Here is a 25,687-nt window from a genome sequence, read left to right as displayed (position 1 = left end):
ACGTTAATTTTTTCTCTCGTCGTAAAGGCGAAATTAATTCTAATACCGTTCTTTCACTCTTCTTGAAACCAAGACGAATCGATAATCTACAGGGGTGTGCCGAATTTCAGTTTCAATCCACATTTCGGATCGATGAGCGTAGGAGGAAAAAGAAAAAAAACAAAATATAATTTAAACCAAGTGGTTCAAAATATAAAGTTTATTAATTTAGGAAAACTAGACGATGACAAAGAGATATTAAGCTCTCTATCCTCTAAACTACACACACACGCAATCACACAAAACAATCACTGTCATATTTTATGTCTTAAGACTTGAGCGACTGAAACAAACAAGCCTGGCTTTCTTTGCTGCGACAATCGAATGCGCAGGAAGAAATTCCGAGCAACAAGGTTTGAATGAGAGAAAAAATGTTCCAGAGATTTTCTCGCTTTTCTTTTTTTGCTCCATTTTGGAAAAAATCACGAAAGAAGAACCAGAAATGTTCTCGTTTATTTATTTACATATATAACATCATCTATATCATCCATTTGATGAAGATAAACTTGCAACGCTAGCAATGCAAGTATCAGATAGAACGTTGACTACTCCGATTACAGCCAGATTGACATTAGATTGTTCTAACAACGTTCGATGACAAAACCATGATTCGATCTTTCTTAAGAGTTGCTCTCTCAAGTTGATTGGCATCGAGCAAACTTGCTGAACAAGCGAGAGATAACTTTTCTCTTTCTTTCTTTCCTCGCTACGATTTTCACTCCGAAATGGAGCAAATCTACAAGAGATTTTCTTTCTCAGTTCATCGATTTTCCACTTTCCGCAGGTTCCGAGGTTTTGACATTTAACCTCTTGCGCTGAAACGACGAAATATTTCTTACCACGCACGTCGAAAATTTTTTGTCCCAACATTGCAACATTTTCTCAATTTTAAGTATATTTGAATATACGTATATTATTATATTATCAAATATACGTATATTAAGTACATTGTTGGATAACCAACAATATTGAATCTATATAAATACTGATAATGAGCTAGCAACAGTCCACATAAAAGTGGACAAGATAAGTTAGGCAAGATCCAATAGTTGGTCATCTATGATCCTTCCCCTTCCACTTGACAATGATAACCAACTGCTTTAGAGATATTCGACGGCATAAAACATTCTAAATCATTATAAAGACATTCTGTATCATTAAGAACATAAATTAACATTCTAAATCATTCTACATCATATTCAAGAGCATTAAACATTGTAAATCATTCTATGTCATTCTATTTCATACACGACCACGACTGTAAGGGAATAAACTCTTCTAAATTGTAAGCGTGTTGACTCCATTACACGGAATATTAAGTATATTTAACAATATTAAGTATATTTAAAAGGCAAAGCAAATGATAAGTTTATTACTCTGAATGATATCGTGCCGACGAGTTCAAAGCACGAAAAATAAGCGACAAATTATTCTATACGGTCACTCGTTATGGTCCGCGAACCAATTGCCAGCACAAAATGTCGAATTCGGGACACCCTGTACAATAACGAAAATACGGAGATAACGATAGATATCAAATCAAATAGCAAAAGGTAAAAAGAGCGAAGATAATCGAGCGATTATAGCCGTGACAGAACGATTGTTCCTTGATGAACATAGGAAAGTAAAAGCGTACGCTGGTCGAAAATTGCGAGTGACAATTATCTGGCCATTATCTCGTCTGAAAATGGGGGCTGGTCGATTTATCAAGATGGTTATCAAGGTGGAGAAATTGTTACGAAAGCGGGAAAAGTTGACCTTGACAGGAAACGAAATGCTATTCAACGACGAGCAACCAGCACGTTGTGACGAATTTCACTTTTCGGGAGCTTATTAGATAAAAGAGCGTAACGAGAATTTGTCAAGTTGCCTATCTGTTGAACGAACGGTGAAGCTTCGTTCTCGGGCGGTCGGAATTGACTCCGATTAACGTCACTTGACCTAACGTTGCAAGGGGCAACCACGATGTTGTTGTTTGATTACTGTTCCTGCAGTACCGCGATGATTTTATAAGAAAACCGGAGATAAGCCTCGCGGCGGCCGACTGTGAATGTGTTAATTGTGTCTCGCGAACCATGCCCTTACCCGGTTGGAACTCTGTATTATTAATCTCCACGGTGGCCGCGAATACGACTATGGGAAACAGAGTTAGTTACAACGAACTAATTGACGAAACGGTACTTAAGTTGCAGTTATGTGCAATAACATTAACGGTGCACGTTTCTTGGTGTGTTTCGCGCTTAAAAAAAACAGTTCTCCAAGGCAGAAATATTTTTCAAAGACATTCGTGCAAACTGTTGCATATCAAAGTCGCCTTGATTATAATTATTTACACGTATTCTGAGTCAGAAAATTTTAGATGATCGAATCTTTCAATCTTTATATACGTTTCGATGTTAACAGTTTGCGTTATTATATTAATATTAGCAATCAAACTAAGAGTGTCTAATTAATTTACAACTGTACGGTAATTTACCAATTTTAAGAACGTAACGCTTTAAGGAAACCTTAAATTTCTTCGTGAATTATTTGACGGAATTTTGAGATAATTTTACGAGAGTGTAAAACTATAAATATTATTGATGATTGATTAATGACGATAAATTAATATTATTTACGATGCAATGACAAATCTATTAAATCACTTTCTGTGTGTGAACATACAGTATTGAGCAATTTATTAAAGTCAATGAGAGATAAGGATAACATAATAAATGTATAATATTACATGCAAAAATGCAATGGAATAATTATTCAAGTATTCTTTATCTATATAAAATATTATTTGCAGGATTTAAAAGCCAATTAATACAAATCATTTTTTTTTTTTTTTTTCATTAAAAGTAACTTGCGCAATGTTCGACTGATGATTCGAGTTTTAACAACAAACAGTTATTCGCAGGCGCGTATAAATTATTTCTAACGAGAGGTGACTTACGCTTCACCCAAACGTTTAATTCTTCCAATTTTCAACCAAAAAATAGACAAGCACAGACTGATTGAACAAAGAAATCTTCATTCTTTCAGATGACGATCGTTCGATCTTGCACGAGGCCCCACGCAGCAGCCGACGCGCTTCTACTAGCCGGAGAGTACGAAGAGTTCTTCCAACGATCTCTGATCAATGATCTACCAGTCGCGTTGATCTCCCAGTCGAAATCGACGACGTTCGAGGTATTCATTCTTGGCAAATATTTGATACTAAATGAGAGCAAGTGATGATGGTGTTTGGGAAAGGAGGGGGAAAGAAAAAGAAAGAGACATGGAATTGGAAAGGTAAGGCAATAGAACAGGTTACAGAATTCACATATCTGAGGTACCGATTTAAAAGTAACGAAAAGTACAATGAAACACATAAAATATATGGTAAAGAAAGCGAATGTGGTAATGAAGCATGCATGGGGAATAGGAGAGAGAATATTTAGAGACGATTATGGGAGGAGAATGAAGATATTCGACAATCTAGTCGTGGGAATCCTGGCCTATGGAGCAGAAGTATGGGAATGGACGGAAAAAGCGGAATTAGAGAGAATACAGAGAAAATATATTAAATGGACGCTTGGTCTGGACATCAGGACACCAGACTATATAATCGTGGAGAGAGAAACTGAAGATTAGATTGGCAAAAAAGAGCAGTAGAGTATGAAAGAAGAGTAGAAAGAGAAAAATAGGGAGGAATGGTCAAAGAATGCATAAAAGAAAAGAAAGCAGGAGAAGGGAACCAAGAAAGAATAAGGGAAAGACAAGATCACCTCAAAACATGTGGTTTTAGCCAGATAGGAGTAAAACAATTGTGGAGAGAAGGGAAACCAGCAGGGAAAATACTAAGAAAAAGAGAAGCGGAAGTACAAAGACAAAGACAGTGGAATAGAATTCAGAAGACGAGATACAATTGGAAGTATAAGTATCTGGTAACAGGAGAACTACCAAAATAGGTACTACCTGAAGGAGAGGAGGAAAAATGGAGAGCAGAAGATGATAGTCAGAGCAAGATGCGGCAGCCTAGAAAATGGAAGTAAATTTTGGGCGAGCGAAGAAGAACGGAAATGTCAATTGTGCGAGGATGAGGAGGGAACATTAGAATATTGGAAAGACTGTAGAGAGATGGAGACAACAAATGCAAGTCTGGGAGAGACACTGAGTGAAGAAGGCGGGAAAGAAGCAGTAAAATGGCTTAGGCGAATAGAAAGATAAAGAAAGATAAAGAGAAACAGGAAGAGATAAGGCAGGTCTAAATGGAAAAGAGCAACAAAATAAACATGAAATAAAATGAAAGAATTAGGTTAAGATACTTAAGTAGACAAAAGAGTAAGCATAGTTAAGATAAATATAAGTATAGGATAAAGCAAAATAGCATACAAAAAATATTATGTGAATATTATAACATGCAAAATTTATTAGGATAAATGCACTGCGAAATGTGCAATGTATAAACCAAAGTCAATCTCAAGGCCAAAGGGGCTGAAATAAATATATATACACACAATTATTCGTACACGCAGTACCCCGTGACGCAGTTATTTCGGAAGTTGGGCCAGTTCGTCGTGGTCGCGTCCACGTTGCCTTTGCTCCGGCTGTTGCTGCAGAGGACGAAGAACTCCGGCTGGAGCAAGTTCGAGGGGCTGCATATTCTCGTAGACAGGAAAACCGTGGAACGTGGCTGCGTGAACGCCCGCGGATTTCTGTGGGCGGCCTGGCAATACGACAGACTCGCCGCGATATTTCTGTGCGTCGATCCTGACGAAGGGATCGTCCTCTACACCTACAATCCGTACTCGAGCACCGCGCCAGCGATTTGGAGGAACGTTGGCCAGTTCAGAGGGCGCGGCGGACATCCGTGGACATTGTTGAGAATGAAATATCAAGGTGGTATAAACTGTTTCGCTGCTCGATTTATTGTTCGCTGAAGATTTGCCTCGTCTATCTGTATATTACGATAAAGTAAAGTTTTGGACACTTTGTACAGGATGGTGCTGCATTCAAGTGACGCCACTTTCCGAATTGTGGTGTTGCAAAGAGTATTTTTTGCCTAACTCTATCCGAAAGATCGATAACTGGTAACTTTTCAAAGTCATTGATGTCCTTTTCATGCAACTATATATATATATATATATTTTTTTTTTATTAACATACCTAAACGTATTTTTTTTTTTACCAACTACACAATACAATAAAAAAAAATATTTGTAATTACATGAATAAAACATCAATGATCTTGATGAAAGAAAAGACGTTAAAAAAACATATTCTTACCAGTTATTGACTTTTTGGATACTATTCATGTTAGGCAAAAAATATTTTTTGTATCGTCACAATTCGAAAAGATGTTTGAACTGGCAATGGACCACCCTGTATATTTGTACATTTTGCACAAAGTCTCACACGCTGAAACCTTGGTCATTATCGAATATTTTCGTTTGTAGCGAAAATACCGAACAAAGAATATTTTTACCACTATGTGATAATCAGCATGCTGTTAGCACAACTTAGAACATTGTCGTAGGAATAGAACATGTAAAACGTATACGTTGCTTTCCAGTAGAAACTCATTTTCTAAAAATAAGACGCTTATCCAACGCAGGCTATACAACACCTAAAGGACTAAACTTAGGAAAAACCTCAGCAAATACAAATTATTCTTACTCCTAAAGTTGACATAATAATTGCTTTTCCTTAAAGACTGTAACCTTGTATAAAGTTTATATTCTCGTTTTCTTTGTTATTTTAGTTGTAATAAACCTCAAATAACGTTTCCAAAGCTTAAATAAGAAAAAAAAGGACGCCTATCTGCGACGAAAATAATATTGACGATATTTCATTAAATGATTCGTTAACGCTAGAACCATCGAAGCATAAAATTCCCATCAGAGACACTGATGTTTAAAAAAAAAAAAATACATGGAATACGCAAGATTTTATTTACACTTTCAAATCATTTGAATCTCCAAAAGTACACTGTTCTACATACAACAAAAATTATAAATTTACTACTTCTATTTTTAATATTAAATTATAAATTTATTAATTTTATATAATTATTAAATATTATTTTATATAATTATTAATTTATAAAATTATTAAAATTATATAATTATAAATTTTATAATTTAATTTAATATTAAATTATAAATTTATAAAATTATTAAAATTATATAATTATAAATTTTACAATTTATTTTAATATTAAATTATAAATTTATTAATTTATATAATTATTAAATATTATTTTATATAATTATTAATTTATAAAATTATTAAAATTATATAATTATAAATTTTAAAATTACAAATTGGCTAATTCTATTTTTAATATTAAATAACACGTAATATCTCACGTTTGAAAGGTTCAAGAACATGCGAGGGCTTGACGTTCGACAAGGCGAAGGATCTGAACGGCTACGAGATCAGAATGAACGCCATAGACTTCGAGCCCCATCTCCGAATCGACTCGACCAAGACAGGCTTGCAAAGATTCTCCGGTGACAACAGCGAAATTCTGAAGATAGTGTTCGAGAAATTGAACGCGAGTGTTCGCGTGCGTGTGCACACCGGGACCGTGTACGATCTAGGCGGGATTGATAGTCACGGGAGCATAGTGGGAATGATGGCTGACTTGGCTACCGGCGAGGTGGATATGGGAATGAACGCGAGAAGCTTGCATAACACGTGGAAAATCGAGTACGTGTCTCTCCAGAGGTTAACCCTCCACGATGCTATGTGGCTTGGAATTTAGATACACACGCGGTGCTGGTCGTTAGTATGCGGAGACTGTGCCGCCGTGTTAAATCAAAAGGGTGTAACTAGAACTTGGCTCAAGTTTTGCACAAAAATGATTTGGGTTAGGTTTGGCTTAGATACTGGCGAAAATCTTAACCACTTGCATTGAAACCGAAGATGCAACAGTTTACATTTACAGAACGAAAAGAGCATAATTGTGTCAATAACGAATTGAAAAATTCAACTGACATGAGAAAGAAAATTCTTCTGTTTGAACAGTCGTGAGTTCGTTCTTTTCGAAGATGATTTTACATCATGCGAGGAGGATACTTCAAACTATAAAGCAAACATTCACACTAGAGAATTATTAGTTTTAAACATTGAAGTCTCCCCTTTGCAACGACCTCTTAAAACTTGTACGATTTTTTTTCACCATTTTATAAAACTTGGAACATCAGGATTAGACACGTCTATTTGAATTAACACGACAATGTACAGATACGTTGTGAATTTCAATGTAAGTTGGACTGAATTGAATTAACCATAAATTTCAAACAAAATTAAAGAAATCTCGACCAATTGCTCTTCTCTTTCGTAAACAAACGAAATTTTAGTGTGACCTAAGCACGTTTATCGAAAGAAATTTTTCGAGACCGAGTGTTTGATCACGAGAACACTTTGAAAAGACAAAATTACCTGCAGCTTTACATCTCATTAACATATCATTATCACATTTTTATTACACTTTGGTATCATAAAATTATCATCAAATTAATGCATCGCAATCTTCTCTCTCGCAAATAAACAGGATTTGAAAAGTTCAAGAAACGTAAGTTCGACTTTTTACGAAAATTTGCTACTAATTTAAATTTACTTTTTAAAAATTACATTCGAGAGAAAGGTTCAAATAAAAGAAACGCATCGAGTGTCTGACCACAATCGGAGCAATCTACTTCGAAAGAAAAAGACGACAACTCTTTCGATGCGGATAACAACATCACGATGTTTCTTTCTTTTTCTTTTTATAGACACACGTATCCTTACGGAGACGGTGGTCTTTGCGTGATCACGCGGCGTGCAGGTGAATTATCGGAGTTCGTCAAGATTCTGTCCTTCCTGTCGCCGTCTGTACACGTGATAATCGGTGTTCTATGCACGATTGCTCTTTTGGTTCTTGCAAAGCATCAAGGATTTCTACGAAGCAGCGTCAACATCGTACATTTCATGGCTTTCGGGTCGATATACAGATTACCTAGACCCAGTTCCTCCAGAATTTTCTTCAGCAGTATGTTCGTATTGCACGTGATATTCAACGCGCTGATCCAGGGTCACTTGGCCTCGCTACTTACTATTCCCGTTTCTCTGCCGAATATCCGAACAGCAGAGAATCTCAAGGTATCTGCTCCAATCGTCTTATTACATGTTAGATCGTTCGGACAACAAAGTAGCGGACAAGAGAATGTATATTTCGTATTGTAACATTACGCCTTACATTGCCGTACATTGTATTATATTGTCGCCTTGTCACAATTCTGACACGATCAACGTAGAATTTCCTCTGTTTGTCAGCTGATCGTATGACAATGATATTCTCACCAATATGACGTTCAATGAGGACACACTATCGTATTGAAATCACTTTCAAAAAATTTGCCCCAATGTGAAAATGACTTTCCGAGCATTCTCTCGTCCGCCGTGGTTCACGGTTCAAAGGATCGACGATTGTAAAAGAAATTACGAAACGTGACCATTCGCAGAGGTCTGGCTATCAAATCTATGGATCGATGTTCCACGAACGAGAGCTGCAGGATCCCGAGCTACGATCGCGTTTCTACGTGAACACCTATCACGGTTGCAAGCAACGTGTGCTGGAATCGGATCGCGCCGCCTGTTTAGACGACTGTCTTCACCAATACGCGAGAATTCAGAACGACAGCGTTCTCCATCGGTCCAGAAAGATACAGCAGAACCTGCTGGTGTACGTGACCAGGGAAAACTGGCCGCTGCTTGCTTCTGTGACGCGGATCATTCACAGAACGGTGGAGGTCGGAATAGCAATGCTGTGGAAGAAGGCGAGCACCAGGAAGATGTACAGGGCGAGGAAGAGACGATGGACGAATCGAAAGAGGAAGTTCCGAAATCTGGAGATCCGGCACGTGTTGTTCAGCTTCTATATGCTCGCCACTGGCCTCTTCGTAGCGACTGTGACGTTTGCTGCGGAGATGATCGTTGGACGACGCTGACAAATCGTCGAGGAATTTAACGAGACGAGTCGATTCGATGTACCGGATTAACACTTCCCCGGCGGGATATTTGAAATGACAGTCGCATATAGGAAATATGATTTTTATGTGTGCTTTGTAAATAACTGTACAATATTTGTTATCGTGCCATATTAATTCAATTAATTTTAATTTTAATCGATGCACTGTAACAATCGAACTTGTGTTTTTCAAGAATTCGGCTAGCACTTTCCTGGCGGGGAAATTTGAAATGACAGTCGCACGTAGGAAATATTATTATATTTTATGTATGTTTTGTACAATTTTTCTCGTCGTATCATATTAATTTAACTATTGTAATATTACTGTGTACTGTAACAACCGAACTCTGATTGATGTGACTGATTTCAGACTATCGTTTTGAATTACTTAAAGGATAAACGGTTGTTCTTGTCGAAATCAATATTAATTTCTGTTTGGACAGAAACACGAATTGTATAAATCCACATATTTTAGTTATCGTTTAAATTATACCAATTTATATGTAGAATATATTGATGCTAGCGTTAACAAATATTTTCATTTATTTTATTTATTTGAATTAATATTTTCGTTTATTTTATTTATTTGTATTAATATTTTTGGACAAACAAAATCAAGCATTATATGTGACGCCTGCCGTGAAAGTGTTAAGAAGTAAATCACGATAGTAAAATTCGTACTGATAAAATTTTCGATTCAACGAAATTCAAGGTTCTTAATCAACCCGGAAATGTGGGACGACGTAATCTGATAATTAATTATAGGTAATTTGTAATGTCTTTTCCTTGAAGTGAAGTTGATATCCGTGTATATCTATAATGTGCGCGTTGTTATTTTAATAGGCAACCATAAACGTTTCACGTGTGCCGGGTTAACGCGAGGAAGCTCATTAATCGAACGAACTTCTCTGCTTAATTTTTCTGTACAACAAATATGACGATATGTGCGAAAAATGGACGATAATCCAGCGCCACTGAGAAGGGACATTAAAGAATGAATGTTAATTGGTCAATATTGTATTTATTCCATCACTTTATTTTAAACAATTTGTTCATTCGAAGGATCTCGTAAATCCTCCGTAAAATGAATATGTTATAGTAAATACGTTCCTTTTTACAATTTATACCATGTACACAATAATAGCAATAATAATAATAATAATAATAATAATAATAATAATAATAATAATAATAATAATAAAATTAATAATGATAAGGATATAATGGTAATAATGATGATGAATAATAACTAATAATAATAATAGTAATAATAATAATAATAATCATTATCATTAATAATCAGATTAAGCTTAAGGCGCAAAACAAATAAAACATAGAGTATACAACATAGTGAAACCGTCTTCAGTTTTTTTTCTAGCCGACGGTTAATTTAACTATCTTTTATATACGCAATTTACAAACCGTTTGTCAGCTGCGTATTAAATCTCTCTCTCTCTCTCCCTCTCGAGCGCGCTCTCTCTCTCTCTTTTTCTCTCTCTGGCTCTCCCTCCCTCTCTCTCTCTCTCTTCCCTCTTTCTATCCATTTTGTCACAAATATATTCCTTTTATCCTTTCTCTCTGTCTGTCTTTCGTTCTCTCTCTCTCTCTCTCTCTCTCTTTCGTTTTTAGCAAAACAATCTCACTCTCTCCCTCTCTCTCAATCCGCTTAAGCTGAGATTACTATAAAATAGATAAAAAAGCCCTGCTCGCAAAATATCTTGCAAATATATAGATATATATATGTATATATATATGTATATATGTATATATTGTCACGGTCTTTCTTCTTCCCCCGTTCTGTTCTCGTCAGCGCGTTTGCAAATCGGTCTCGAGGCGAATTCGTCCGACGTGGACCGACGTCGTTACTCGGTTTGTCGTCGCGGCGAACTTTCGCGTTTCCGTTTTTTTTTTTTTTTTTTTTTTTTTTTGTTTTTTTTGTTTTTTTCGAAAGAAGATCCAACAAAGCGGAAAGAAAGAGAAGACCCCTGCCCTCGAGTCGCCCCACGAAATCGACCAATCGGATTCATCTTGCTCCTCCCGCGCAATTCGACCGAACTCCACGCTCGACGATTCGTAAACGATTCGATAAAAATTTACTAACAACAAGAAATTCTCTCTGTTTTTATCTTCGAAGAGAGTTTTGTCTGCCAAAATGGCAAAAGCCACGGTTTCCATTGGATCCACATTTTCAACATTTGCAAGTTAACGAAGAAATTCAGACGAAAAACGAAGGAGGGTGAGATCGCGGAACTGGCCGATCGCGGAATTGTGCGTGGCAGCTCACCAACCAATCGTGAATGTCGATCGTCGAGACCGGGAAAACGACGTTGCGCTCGTTTAACGAACCAAGCAGACAGAAAGTCGAACACGATGGGATCGACACACACTCACGCGCCCACGATCATAATACGATCTCTCTGTTTCCACCCCCTTCACCCTCACCCTCGATCACCAAATTCAGTTTCAGTCCTATCATCGAAGCGATCAGGAATATACGTGGCTGGCCTCTTAACCCTCCGTCTGCTGTGCCAGAGTCACAGTTTTGATATAAACGGGTGTCTGTCACCGTGTTGGTATAATATCGATGAGAATCTCGGTCTCGAGCGACCGTTATACTCTGTACAGTATCGGTGAGGTCGTCCGGACGACCCTAAATATGAATTAGTTGAATACGAGTCAGAAATGATTCCAGCACTGGACGCTGAGGTTCAGTAGTCGGAGGGTTCGAAGTAACGACCGAAGGATTCCTTCGTGCACGCAATCCTTATCGCTCTGTTCGTTCTTGTTTCTCGTGTTTGGGGCTGGTTTTGGATCGAGTACTTGCGCTAGTGCATAATCATCGTCTCTTTCAATCTCTCCCTCTCTTTCTTTCTCTCTTTCCGCGAATCACAGCGTCTCTCAGCCTTCCGCGCCAATAAATACAATAATTAATTAATTAATCAATCGATCGATCAATCAACATTATCAATTAAAATAAATAAGCAAGTACGTAAGTAACGATCTTTCGTTAAGCGAAAGAGTTTGGTCTCTCCTTGGTGCGGTTGCCATTCTACGTATCTCCTTTTTATTGCTTCGTTCTCCACTCGTCTTTTGTCCGTTTCTCGCATTCACGCAGTGCACACTCCTCATCCTCTCGGCACATTCTCTCCCGTTCTCTGCTTTCTATTCATGCACGCGCTCATTCGCTCCTACTTTCGATCCTACGAATCTCTCTTTCTCTTTCTCTCTCTCTGCTTGCTTGCTTGTTTGCCCGGCCGTCTGTCTGGCCGCCTCTCTTTGAGATGATCTCCGTCAAGCGTGACCGGCGATCGACGCGCAATTTCAATTTACCCTGCCGGCCTCTGCGCGGGACTCTCACGAGTGAAGGGTAGAGTCTACTTTCGAGACAAGACTAGAGTTGGAGCGTCGTTCCGAAAGTAGCAACAAGTTTAGATTAGTACGCACGTCGGTGAAATGATTTTTCCGTCTCTCGTTCGAAGGGACGCATCGAGTAATTGGCTTGCTGAAGAGAGAAGAAAAGAAAAAAAAAAAAGAAAGGAAAAGAAAACTACCCTTCGAATCGTGTACAGAGTCCACCCCCCAGTCGCGCGTCCATCCGATACATTAACTAATTAATTGCTAACTGATTGCTTGTGCATTGCTCGTTGCTACTTAGTAGTGTTTCGGCTGCTCGTTACCGTCAACGCCGAACTACTCTCCCGTCCTCGTCCTCTCCCCTCCCAACTTTCTCGTCGATATCGTACAAATATAGGAATATCAGCTCGCGAAGTCCGAGAATTCGTGTCTCAAGTTCCATCTCTCCCGTTTCAGTGAAAACGGCCGTGGGTGAATTTTTCTCGGCCGCGTGGAAACACGCTCGAAGGCCGACCCGAGCGATTCACGGAGGACCGGAGAGTTGCCCGCGAGGTTCGAGCAACGCGTTTACGGAATCGGAATTATAGGTACTACACGCGATACGACCGTATACGAGAGTAATAGTAAAATAATGATCGTATATTGCTATTAATATAATAATATAATTATGATTGCATATCTCTATGTTTACATATAGTATATGCTGGTAAGTGGCATGTATCGCGTACATGTGTTTGCGTGTGTGTATGTGTGTGTGTGTGTGTGTGTGTGTGTACTCGCGCGTGTATGTATATTAAATATATTACAGTTTCAATCGGGTTAAAGAAGACAAAAAATCAAACAGTTTCAATCAACTGAGAAGTTGTTCGAGATTATTATACGTATATATCATACATTGTATGTATATCATTATAATGCTCGACGTATCTTCTTTTTCAATTATCGAATCAATCGTTTCTGCTGCTGTGTTTCCGTTTATAATGTACAATTGTCGTTGCGACGTGCACGTTTCAACCGTTTGCCTCTCTTCTTTTTTCTTATTTTCTCTCTCCTCTCTCGATCAAGCTCATCATCCTCTCTCGTACGCGCACGCACACAAAAACACCTCTCTCTCTCTCTCTCTCTTTCTCTCTCTCCCACTCTCGTACTGTCACACCCCATTCATTCCTATAAATAGCTCGAAAATTAGTAACGATCATAGTGGTGCCAATAAATCAATAATATTATTGTAATAATAATACAATATAATATAATAAAGACGTAGATAATGACAATACATAATATATAATATAATATAATATAATATAATATAATATAATATAATATAATATAATATAATATAATATAATATAACATATAATATATTAATATATATTATATAATATATAATAATATATATTATATATAATTATATATTATAATGTTGTATAATTTTCCAAGAAGTAGGGAAATTGTTTTATGTTGTTCTAACATATCACACTAAGAAACGTTATTAGAGATATTTTCATTTTATTTAATAAAATACCTCTAAAATGAAAAATAATTTAATTATTAATAAAATTATACACTTGTTAAATTCTCATCGTTGATCTTCGTATAAACTTTCACAAATTCTGTCTTCTGTGTGATTTTAATTTAAGGGAATTTGCTCAAGTGGTTTCTGGACATTTCTTTTTTTCTTCTCTCTTAAACGGTTTGACTATTAACCTCTTGCGCTGACGAATGACGTGCCACGCAACGTCGAGAATTTTTTGTCCCAAAGTTGCAATATTTTCTCAGTTTTATTTTTATTTTTCATTTATTGACATTTATTGACTCGGTTTTCATTTATTACTTTTCAATAATTTCTATCCAATGATATCATACCGACGAGTTCCAAAAAGAAAGCGACGAATTATTGTGTACGGTTCGGTTGCTCGTTATGGTCCGCAGTCAATTGCCAGCGCAAGTGGTTAAAAATTCGGTGAAAAGTTTCGTGCTTTAAGCGGTTAGTTATTTTTCGAATAGAGTATCATTCATCATTCGATGTTATTGACGTATTCTGTGCGTCATGCAGTGTCTGTTAGATTTATCTAAAAACTCGCCTTGTGAAGAAATTTTTGTTACCATGGTTAAAAAAGAGAGAAAAAAAAAGAAGTCGCGTAGGAGTTATCGTGGAAAAATAAGCTCGCGTAGGAGTGGGTAATCTGTGAAGATAATAAGCGATGTTATCAACACAAAGAAGGAAACGAATATTCACGTTAAGATTTCGAAATTTTGATTTCTAAGGATTGTCTTTTCGTTGTAGTAACGAAAAATAATAATAAATCAATTTCTAGATATTAACTACAGATGCCTCGATAGAAAAAGTTACGTGAGGATTAACAAACTAGACCTAGAGCTTATAGTTTTTCAGACGAAATTCTAAACGATGAATTGTCCCGTAATGATACAACGTCCGTGGTTTCTCGTTCGATTCCTCAGAGACGCACAGAAAAGTTTCTCCAAGTGGAATCAAATTGTGATTGATCACCGAATCCTAAATAGGTGTCCAGTCATAGCGTGCACATTTTCTCGCACGACTCGATTTTCGCGATAACATCGTCTGTTGCTCCTTCGAGGAAAGACCTTTATCATTCGATACGATAATGGTCAGAGACCATAACTATTGTAACCAGAATGAAGAAAGATCGGTAGTTATTTCTTTATGATTGCAAATAACAAAGAATTACAACACTATATTTATTTCGATACTTATAATATGTAGTTATCGAGAGCGAGAGAAACTCTTTTGGTCGTTCATAATAGTTATCGAGATAAAGTAAAACCTAAAGGAAATTTATTTCGGCCATCTTTTTTCGCTAATTTACATAAGAAAGTAACTCTGCGGTTTTTGAAATATTTAAATGCTGTCGCGGAGGATTGTTTCAGTCGAATACAAAATAATACTTTAGAATTTACACTGTTATGAACGATGAAATAGAAGTTCTCTTCGTTGATAATTGAACAATCGGAATAAATTTTCCTTGTCGATAACTATTGCGAATACATTTACAATTAAAAATAGAATTTCCCTTGTGGTTTTTGGCAACGAGAAAGATTTACAGTATAATCAAAACATTTAATATTTCAATCGAATTTTCTTCGTCAGAGATTAACATAGTCAGCTTAAATAATAAACAAGCTTCAGTTATTGATTCTTTTCTTTCATAAAAATTTCTGGAAACAACTGTCAATCTTTCTGGTAAAAGTAAATTCAACACGCGATGTTTCCAATTTTTTTCTGGAACGATTTCGGCCGTCGTCTCATGAGAGTTAACTTTACATTTGTTTTCTCTCGTTAATCCAGGAAAGAGCGTTTTTGAAATTTTCATCTCGCGTTGAGACGTTCCGTTTTTTTCTTTTTCTCTCGTGATTGAATTAACATCGACCCGTTAATGTAGCTCGTTTTAGAAAAGAAGTTACACACCATCGGTGAAAATTAGTCCGACATAAATTAATTCACGTCGAGTCGAATAACGTTGCGCAACAACGTGGCTATGGAGCAAAAGTGTTTAACTTGAATGCACGGAAACAAAACCAGCAATTATACCTGTTTCTGTTTTTTTTTTTTTTTTTTTTTTTTTTTTGCGAATTAATTAATAAGTTTCACCAAATTCTTTTTGATGAAAAAATTGAAAAAAAAAATTAATTTTTTTCTGCAAATTCAATTTATGTGGCAGCTCGCCGTGTTTCACAGAATTCGAACAATCCCGTTAGTATTTCTTCGTTTCTTCCCTACAAATCGGGATTATTACATACAGTGACGTGACAATTTTTTTCTCTGACGTTCGGCTAGAGGTAATTTTCGACCGAGCAAAGTAGTATATTAAATATTTATACACGATCCAGAATATGATCGGGCGAGCTCGAAACTGACAAAAATAAAAGTCAAATCGTTACTGCACGGTACGCTATACTGCTCTAGATCACAAATGGTGGAAATAGAGATGGTTGTTTATTCAATTCCACTTTCTGGATGGGTAGTTTACTGTGCTAGGATACTTCAAGAAACGGTTCGGTAATTTTCTCTTAGCATACTGTTTTACGAAACTTAGAAAGCAAGAACAATAAATATGTGAAAATACATATATAATATTAATAATAATAATAATGATAATGATATTATTAATAATAATAAATTAGTAATAATATAATTAGTAATAAATTATTAAAAAATTAAAAAAAGCTTTTTTTGGTGTTATATTTTCTGAGTGTATCTATATCGAGTATGTAGTTCAGGGTTTGGAGATCCAAAGTTTTTGAAACCACAAGTTTTTGGAAAATTTTCAAACTTCTTGCAACCGTTGGGAAAAGGATATTTAGTTTTACAACGAATTGTTAATTGACGATAATTATTATTAATAATTAATTGTTAATAATTGATGTGTTTATTATTATTTATGTTAATTATTAACAATTATTACTAATTAATTAATTTAAGTCTTATAAAATTGTTGCAGTAGAATTACTTACTTTTATAATATATATATTATAATTATATCCATATATTTATACAATTAATTTTTAAATTAATTAAATGTATAATGCAAGCATAATAATATGAAAAGGTGTATAAAATATCCGATATTTAATACTTTTTGTAATATCTGATGTATAAAACAATTTTCTACCGAGATTCTGTTTTTTTAAATTACTAAGTCTAGAAAATATAAATTTGCATAAAATTCGCAGTCTATTTATTACACTTGGCCAACAAGGTCAACACGTTGACTATAACGGTGAGTTTCTGTTTCTATAAATGTACTATGACGATTAAAATAGAATGCATATCATCGGTCAAGAATTTTTAAAAAACGTAAATAGTACTGCGAAATGGAAAATGCGCTTTCATTATATTTTTTTAAATAAAAATTAATACTTGTGTACGTTAATTTTATATTATATTAAACATCGTTCGTCCCTCGTATTAATTCGACATTTTTTTTTTTTTGTAAAATATTATATTATAGAAATGTTTTTAACGTGTTACATATATTTTTTAGCTTATAATATATTTCTGACATTTTTAATAACGAAACATACCGTTTGAATTGCAAATAATATTCGTTTTCAAGTTCCTTGACATTACCTTTTTTAATTATTATTATATTATAATATGTATTATTAATATTATAATTATTGTTTACAACTATAATGTTAAATAAAGGATTATGATATGAAATTGACTTACATGAGAGTAGGATTTGTGTGAATTTTACAATTGAACATGGCTTCATCGACTTCTATTTATTAAATAGTAAATAAATTAATATAATAATTTGCAAATTTAACTATTTATTCTTTTATATTTGATTTTGGCGATAAAGTTTTAGGTTTCTGAGTTTGTTCTCGATTTCAGTAAGTTTCTAGTCTATTTTTCCCAATTTTTGCCATTTCCTTCTTTTTTTTTCCATTACAGACATTAATATTTTTGTCTGTTTGATACCAAGGGACAAATTGAATTGGCGAAATAAACGACGGATTTGGGAAATTTTAATTTCACAAAAATTAAATATTCCGTCCCATTAGCAAAATATGCGCACGAACTTCGACCTGACAGTCAAGAATTTCATTTCGTTTGACTTTCGTTTGCGAAAATTCGTCGCAAGAAACTTCGTCACAAGAATCCTTGTGTTCGTAGTTTCTCGGTGTTTCGTTGTTTCACTTGTCGATAGACAGGCGAGCATTTGAAAGACGCTTAACTTAATTTTAACGAGACGATGTTCGTCGCAGAAGGTACAAAGCTATTTATATTTGACTAAATCTAAAACTAGCGACGATGCTTTAGGTATCTGAGAGTTTGCTCTTGATTTCGGTAAATTTCTAACTCACCAATTCTTCACAATTTTGGCCGTTTCGTTGCACGCTCTGTTTCTTTAAAAAGAGATCTGGCATTTCTTTTTATCTGTATTTTATCAAAAAACACAGAACATTGAAGGAAAAGCCGCTAAACCAGAAATTTACCTCGATTTCAAATACCGAGACGTGGCAGACTCTAACGAGAACTGGATTGGGCCACATCTGGCTTTGAAACGTAGGTCCTGTAGATTGTAGGATTTGTGGCCTCGTTTCTTCGGAATTTACAACCTATTCAAAAGCTTATTTGCGTTGACAACTTTCTGCAGGTATCGAGAATATGCACGGTTAAAATGGTATCTATCTTATCAAATTTGCAAAAGCAAGCAGATTCTTTCTTGTCCCTAAGGTCGATATTTAATAGTTTCATAATGTCTACGAAGCTTGCAGTAAATAAATATCGTGTAATTTATATGTGCATATATTTCCGGAGTTGTTTTATACTCTAGCCTCGAGGTACAGACTTGATGAAATTTCAAAAAGGTTTTCATAACCTGCTTAAATAATTATATATTCATAAAGTTCTATTATGGTAAGTGTTTGTGTATTTTCGTGTACACTCTGTGCATATCTTTTCTGTAAATTGTGAGACATTTCTAACTTGAAGTTAAGCTGTAGATTTACGTTCAGGTGGTAGTTAATTTTAATTTTAATTTGAAATTAAATCGAGGCGGTCGCTAATTTCAGGGAATTAAAGCACTGTTTGCATCTTTCTTGACTAATTCGTTTTCGAGATAACAAAAAGAAACGAAAAGCTTCTTGGGCATTATATAAATATAAATATAAAAAGATTTATGTCGAAAAGAAGATGTTCCAGGTTGTTTTATGCAATTGTAACAAGTAATATTCTTGTTTTAGTTGAAATTAGAGAAAAATGTTCGCAGAAAAAAATTCACACTGTTGATATTTTTAGTATTTTTTTTCGCGCGTGAATTTCGCAGTTGTCCTATTTTTTTTTTTTCAATAGAAATTCAAAAAATTCGTTCTTTTTTGCATTTATCAAATTCTCCCTTTTTTCAAAACGTTTTTTTTTTTTGCATATATCAAATTCTTCTCTTCTACATAAAAAAAAAAAATATTAAGATAAAATGGTTGAAAATTGATGAATCTGAAAGATATTTTAACTTCAATCTTATAGAATTTGTCGCATGAAAGACGACGAAAACAAACTCGAGACATGTCATTGTCTTTCACAAAATTGAATTAAAATTTATATGAAAATGATTCAATTCACAAAATCAAAATTAAAATACCTTCTAAGCTAAGTCACTAGCATCGTTCGATCATAAAAGTATTTTGATACTTTTTTTTCTTCATAGAATATCGAAGAGATTTGCAAATATACGCAAAAAGAGGACTATATATTCCTATTTTAAAAAAATATAAATTTCTATTTAAATATAAATTTGAATATATATTCCTGTTTAAAAAAATAGTTGAAATTTTTAAATATTTTCTTCCAACTGTAACTAAAGAAGAATGGCTTTTTCCATTTGAGTGAATCACCTTGCACAAACAGCGTACAAACAGCGAGGGGAACAGAGACGTGTCGGTTTATTTCAAAAATTGATATAATCAAAAAAGTGGCTCGTACGGTAGTTAAGAAGTTTAGTAGAACGTTATGGTGCCCCAGCGAATCGCGACCTCGACCCGGTTCCGTGATGTGGAAAACTTTGTTACTCTGTTTTATTCCTTTCTCTCGCTTAACAGAAACAGATTAGAATACTTGCTGGGCAAATGATCATCGACGTTGATCGTAATTCGCTTTTAATTGGCAATCGATTTGATTTTACCCGGAACAGGGGTGAAAAAAAAAGAAAAAAGAAAAAAGGTAATCTCCTGTACGAATCGCCGCTTAGTCGATCGACGAGTTTCAATCGGCCTTCTACCTATCGTTCTGAATCGTGATCAATTAATATAGGAAGGTCAGGCAGTAGTAAGTTTGCGGGTAAATCCACCGCAAACGCAATAAAGCCGAGTGCTGCGAGCGGGAGCAGCGCCACTGTGCGCTCTCGCACAAAGAAGATTCGCAGGGAATCTAATTGAAATGGATGAAAGTGGATGTCGAGCAGAAAGCAGCGAGAGAGTTTTCTCGACAACGGTCGAAGGAGAAGAAACACCCTTCGAACGTATTGTGAATTCGACGAAACGGACTTGAGCGTCAGGCTAATGGCTCGCGCAAATAGAGAACACGTGCAAACATCGCGCGAACTTTTGCTGTTTGACTGCTGTCTCTTCTCCTCGAGAAGATGTAAAAATAAGGACAGGAATGAGGAGAGCTTCGTCTCAACGTAAGAACGAAGAAAAAAGAGAGTTGAAAGTAGTTTCATAATAGGAAACGACGCAATAAATCGTTTGCGGATAGTTCCTTCTTAGTTCCTGGCTAAAATAGATCGTTGCGCAATGCAGAAAGGAATGATCTTGGATAAAGAGGATTCCTCGAGGAGAACTGTAGGTTCTCTCTCTCTCTTTTTTTTTCTTTTTCTTTTTATTTTCCACATAGAATTTCTCGAGTTCTTTTACTAGGTTAGAACAATTCTATCGTTGTACGCCCACTGTTTCTTGGAGATTAAGTGATCTCAGGAGGACGTTCTCGTACCGGAGGATCTTCCTCTGGTCAGTGTTGAAATGACCCATAGAGGACGCGTTCTCATTGGCGAAACGTTCAAAAAATAATTTAAAAAATTCCTCTGGAAAATCGAGAGAAAATCATCGAAGAAGAAGAATTTTTGAAGAGTTGTTAACTGTCGTTGTCAAAATTATTCCGTTTCACTGGAAAAACTGGGAAAATCCTTGGGGAAACATTTAACGAATTGAAGAAAGCATCGAGGAACGTTCGTCGAACGTTATTCTTCATTTTTATTTTATTGAAAAACAGAGGAACTCGGGAGGGCCAAAGAAAACTGGAAAGACTTCGAGAAGAATGGAAAAAAGAAAAGAGTAATAAAGAAGAATTAAAAAAAAAAAAAGAAAGAAAATTGCTTTCAGAGTATTTCTATTTTATCGTCAAATGTAATTTAACTTGTAATTCAACGGGCGAATTGCTATTCGTTTCGTGATCAGAAACGCGTATTAAATTCCATGTACGATGGGGAGCGTGCTCGTGTTGCTAGATCGTGAAATGTAGGAGAAGGTACATTCCCCAAAGAATTACTGTACAATCAAGTTGTGATACACATTTCACGCTTGCCGACGAGATACTGCGATGATGGTAAAATCAGGCTGGCGAATTACGATAGGTCACGGCCTTGACACTGACCCTGACCCGCAGCTAGGTCGGTTTAACGCGTCGCGAAAATTATTTATCCTTCCCCTTTCCTTTCTCGGGGATATTTCACCTGGCCACGGTTTTTTTTTTTTTTTTACGATCGACGCGTGTTGCATTATTTATTCGATCGACAAATTACACACGAACGAAGGTCGTTCTGCAGGATATAATCAAAGAGTGATCAATTTCGCCTCGAGACTTCTCTACGTGTTGCGTGTTGCGTGCCTAACCAGACGAAATATTTTATCATCGGTCATTGTTAATTATTTTCCAAATATTTTTTAAATATTTTACTCTTTAACGCTCAAGCGTTATTTAATAATAGAATATTTGATAATTGATTTAAACAACATGTCATCTTGCTTGACTCGAAATGATTGTCTCGAAATAATTCTATACTTTGAACGAGTAAATGATTATTGATGAATATTCTCGACATTTAAAAATTGTTGAATATTTGTTCTGCTTGAAATGTGGATCGTAGTAGAGCTTTTTCGAAGAATGTTCTTACATCACGAGTTTCGATGGGAACAGACAAATAAATGCTTTTAAACATAAAAGTTTCAGACAGAATGGAACTTGTAAAATATAGAAATGAAAATTTTCCTGGAGCAACAGACAAATATTAGAACAGTTCTCGATATTTGTAGCAAATATTGACACTGAATGTTATTCAGTGAATAAGTACTCGAGTATAAAAATGGATTTTTAATTGAACGTTTTTAAAATAACTTGTTTCCATGCAATTTTTGTTATACAGATTTTAAAATATCTGTTCCACGAGAACATTATTCAAAAGTGTTCCCACGTATAACACTTCTCTCTATAAAAATTCCACAAAAGCAGATATTTTTTTATACGAAATATATAAGAATATTCGAACAGAATTCTTTTAAAAACGAACCTGCTAATTTCGATCTCTTGAAATGATTTGATTATTACCATTATTAATATTTTCTCAGTTACCTCTTGCGCTGGAATGGCGTTCCACGCACGTCGAGAACTTTTTTGCCCCAAAATTGCAACATTTTCTCAGTTTTAACTATATTTAAGTATAACCCAGACAATACAAATAATAAATTTATTACTAATCAATAATTTCTATCCAGTAATATAGCATACCGACGAGTTCAAAGAGGAAGCGACGAATTATTGTATATGATTCGGTCACTCGTTATGGTCCGCAATCAGTTGCTAGCGCAAGTGGTTAATCTCCTTCCAACAAGTAATCCTTCCGAAGCCAATGTTTTACTAAATTTTCGAATAGAAAAAACATACATTTCAATATACGCATGAAGTGAAATAGTACATCACAAATAATATTCGTTGTAACTTGTTACCAAACGGAACGAAGCTAATCCCGCGAGAGATACGTCAGCTTCTGTTTCGTACATATGATCGCAAAGTGTACGTTACACAGTTTTTTAACCAACGGAGCACTTTTACATTCGTCGTAGTTTTATACTTCGGAACGTTGTTTCGCAAGGCAGCAAGAGGAATCGATCGCGAAAGGAACGCAGTTCGTCGGTGAATGCGGTTCCATTCAAAGTACGTCCATCGTTTACGGACACGCGAGAATCGATACACACCGCGACATTTGGAGGGAAAAATTTCTTTCGCTTTCAAATGTCAATCGAAGCTCGAAGCATCGGTTAATCGAGGCTCTCGATACTGTTTGATATCGTGTGACGCATGGAGGAGTTCAGTCCCGGAGTTGACCTTGGCCCACAGAAAATCCAGTAGGAGACGTTATCTCCGCTACATTTTTCAACGTTCTTCGTCGTGGACATTTTTTTTTTTTTTTTTGTTTTTTGAACGAGGAATGCTTTGACCAGTGCGTTGTTCACATTCGTGCAAAATGATTTAATTGACAAAGGACAGTAACTAATTTAATTGACAGAAGCGTGTATGTAGATATTTCTATTTGGAATTTGTAACAAGAGGTGCAATAGATGGTCGAATGGTACTTTAACTGTTCCTATGAAAGAAAAAAAGGATTGTATAAATGCACGGGGAGATCCGAAATTTTAATTTTCATTATTTATAGTCGCATTAACTTGTGTGGGTTATTAGCGACTTGGGACAAAATCTTACAATTTGTTAGACTGTCTCAGAAAGTGTATTAATTTTGGTACCGTTTCTTTATCCTTTAAATTGTCAGTCAGGGAAGGACTTATGTCAATGCTGTCGATTGAACTTTGCACAAATCACAAGTTAGGCGATATTTGTTGAAGAGATACTAATATTCTTCTTCTCCCGCATGTAGACACTTTTTGTTTTTAACAAAGTGTTACAGGAATGTTTGAAAAGAATTTAAAAAGAAATTGAAAATGATTTCACATTGATGTTTCAAAGACGTTCAAAAATTTCTAGTGTATTTCGAATTTTTTCACGCGAAGCAATAATTTGGTCTTTGATATTAATACTATTATAAATTAACCTTTTAAAGTGCTTTTACAAATAAAAATCTGAAGAATTTAAGCCAGGAAAGCGAGAGAATATCTGAAAAAAGAATGATATTTTTTTTATTTAAGGCTTCGGATTTTTGAGAAAATCAAATTTGAAAATTGATTAAGTATCCTTGAATTTGGCTAATTCTGGATATGACGGGAGTGAATAATCGGTTTAGGAGTTTATTTTATTTGGATAATAAGCGAAAAATACAGAATACAATTTTCTAAGGTCTCTTCTTCAAGAAAATGTAGTTTGAATATGAGGAATTGGCTTAATGGACACATAAATCTTCAAATTTAATTTGCTCAAGAACGAAACTTCTTACGAAAAAATTGTATTCTGCGCTTTTGACTTATTTTCACAACCTCTGCATAAACTCCTGTACGTTATTCACCTCTAATAATTAATTTTCAAGCATAGTTGACAAATTTTTCAAACTTGAGCGATTGTCGAAATGAAAGACTTTATTCTCAGTTCAAATTATCCTTTTTTTTCGATTCGTTTTTGCACGTAGAGTCCAATCGACTGTTCACAATCGGTTTGTCGGACATGTATCCAGATCTTTGAAACAAATAAATATTTATCCCGAAAATTAACAAATGAGTCAAAAGTGAAAATATGAGAGTCGTTCTGTCGTGGTGTTACTTTGATAATCTAATGGGAAATTTATTGTAAATAAACGATATTTCAAGAAAAGGAGCGTAGCACATTTTTGTTATACATACAACAAAAGATATAATCATTTTATATCATTATCGGTGAAATATTTAATTAATTATTGCCAAAATACGTTGTTTAATGCGGTAATTACTAAACTAAAGTACAGCCGAACCGCTTATTATCCGAACTCTCTATTATCCGAAGGTTTTCTCGCCGGGATGTTCTATTATTATTTCTATCGTTCTATCAGCTATTAACAGCACATTTCATACTTTATGCATATGCGACCTACTTCCTTCCATTAAAATCGTTGAAAGTAACTATGAAAGAAACATGATCTCTCTGCAGTAATTTCGATGTAACATTTACATTCAGAATGATAATGTCCTTAAATTGAAAACGAGTAGCCCCATTACTTGAAACGAAATGTGAAATTATTAATCCTTGAATGCTTGAATTTTTTTTTTTTTTGCTTCAAGTCATAGATTTGGAATTGACGATATAGAACGTTGAAAATTCGCAACGATGCACACTGAGATGTTGAACAAATCGCGAGTACATCAGTGAAATTATTTCTATTTTTATTTACTTTTTTTATTTAGTATTTAATTAATTCTATTATATCCTTCAATTAATCCCGATAATCGAGATTCTACCGTAGAAATTTACTGTAGATTTGAGTTGAAAAAAAAGAAAATGTTCATTTTCAAACGTGGAATACGTAAATTACCTTTCTTTACTCCTGCGTCTCTTCCCGAGTAAGAGTTTTCACATGTATGAAACTTTTAAACGTGAAATTTGGGAGAGGGACTGGACAGAAAAGATGTGGAATACGTAATTAGAAGTAGCAGACGTGTGCATATTTGCCGAGTGTTCCATTCTCTGCTTTTAAAAACTGGATAAAATAATTCCAAGGTAGGAATGTAAACGAGAGGAAACTCGCAGTGTTGGGAATATACTTTCGTGAATGGTGGGCAGCTCTTTTCTCCGGGCGGACCTTCTGACCAATGGATTCATTTCAAACGTGTTAAAAAAGTATGATCTGACTAAATTTG

General features: G+C 35.2%; 1 protein-coding gene and 1 long non-coding RNA gene across 3 annotated transcripts; one reads left to right on the top strand and one right to left on the bottom strand.

Annotated features, from left to right (window-relative positions):
• Positions 1 to 1,584: 1,584 nt before the first annotated feature.
• LOC122538127 lies at positions 1,585 to 10,024 on the top strand. Of its 2 annotated transcripts, none has more exons than XM_043671930.1 (6): positions 1,585 to 2,216; positions 3,067 to 3,213; positions 4,542 to 4,905; positions 6,384 to 6,717; positions 7,785 to 8,151; positions 8,514 to 10,024. In XM_043671930.1, exons 1-6 carry the CDS (start codon positions 2,115 to 2,117, stop codon positions 8,997 to 8,999), a joined length of 1,800 nt encoding a protein of 599 aa, XP_043527865.1. In that variant the 5' UTR covers positions 1,585 to 2,114; the 3' UTR covers positions 9,000 to 10,024. The 2 variants fall into 2 exon arrangements, with proteins under 2 accessions (XP_043527865.1, XP_043527864.1); XM_043671929.1 differs by having other exon boundaries at positions 4,542 to 4,908.
• On the bottom strand, positions 10,023 to 13,689 carry LOC122538140. The gene is made up of 2 exons (XR_006308793.1): positions 13,479 to 13,689; positions 10,023 to 12,730 (listed from the first exon to the last, which is right to left on the bottom strand). It is a non-coding gene; the product is annotated as an uncharacterized LOC122538140 (long non-coding RNA).
• Between the last annotated feature and the right edge of the window lie 11,998 nt (positions 13,690 to 25,687).

The sequence above is a fragment of the Frieseomelitta varia genome, unplaced genomic scaffold (assembly GCF_011392965.1).
Source record: "Frieseomelitta varia isolate USP_RPSP 00005682 unplaced genomic scaffold, Fvar_1.2 scaffold_961, whole genome shotgun sequence".
NCBI classification, from domain to species: Eukaryota; Metazoa; Arthropoda; class Insecta; order Hymenoptera; family Apidae; genus Frieseomelitta; species Frieseomelitta varia.
Note: the sequence above shows the minus strand (reverse complement) of the source record. Positions and strands in the feature narration are given on the sequence as shown.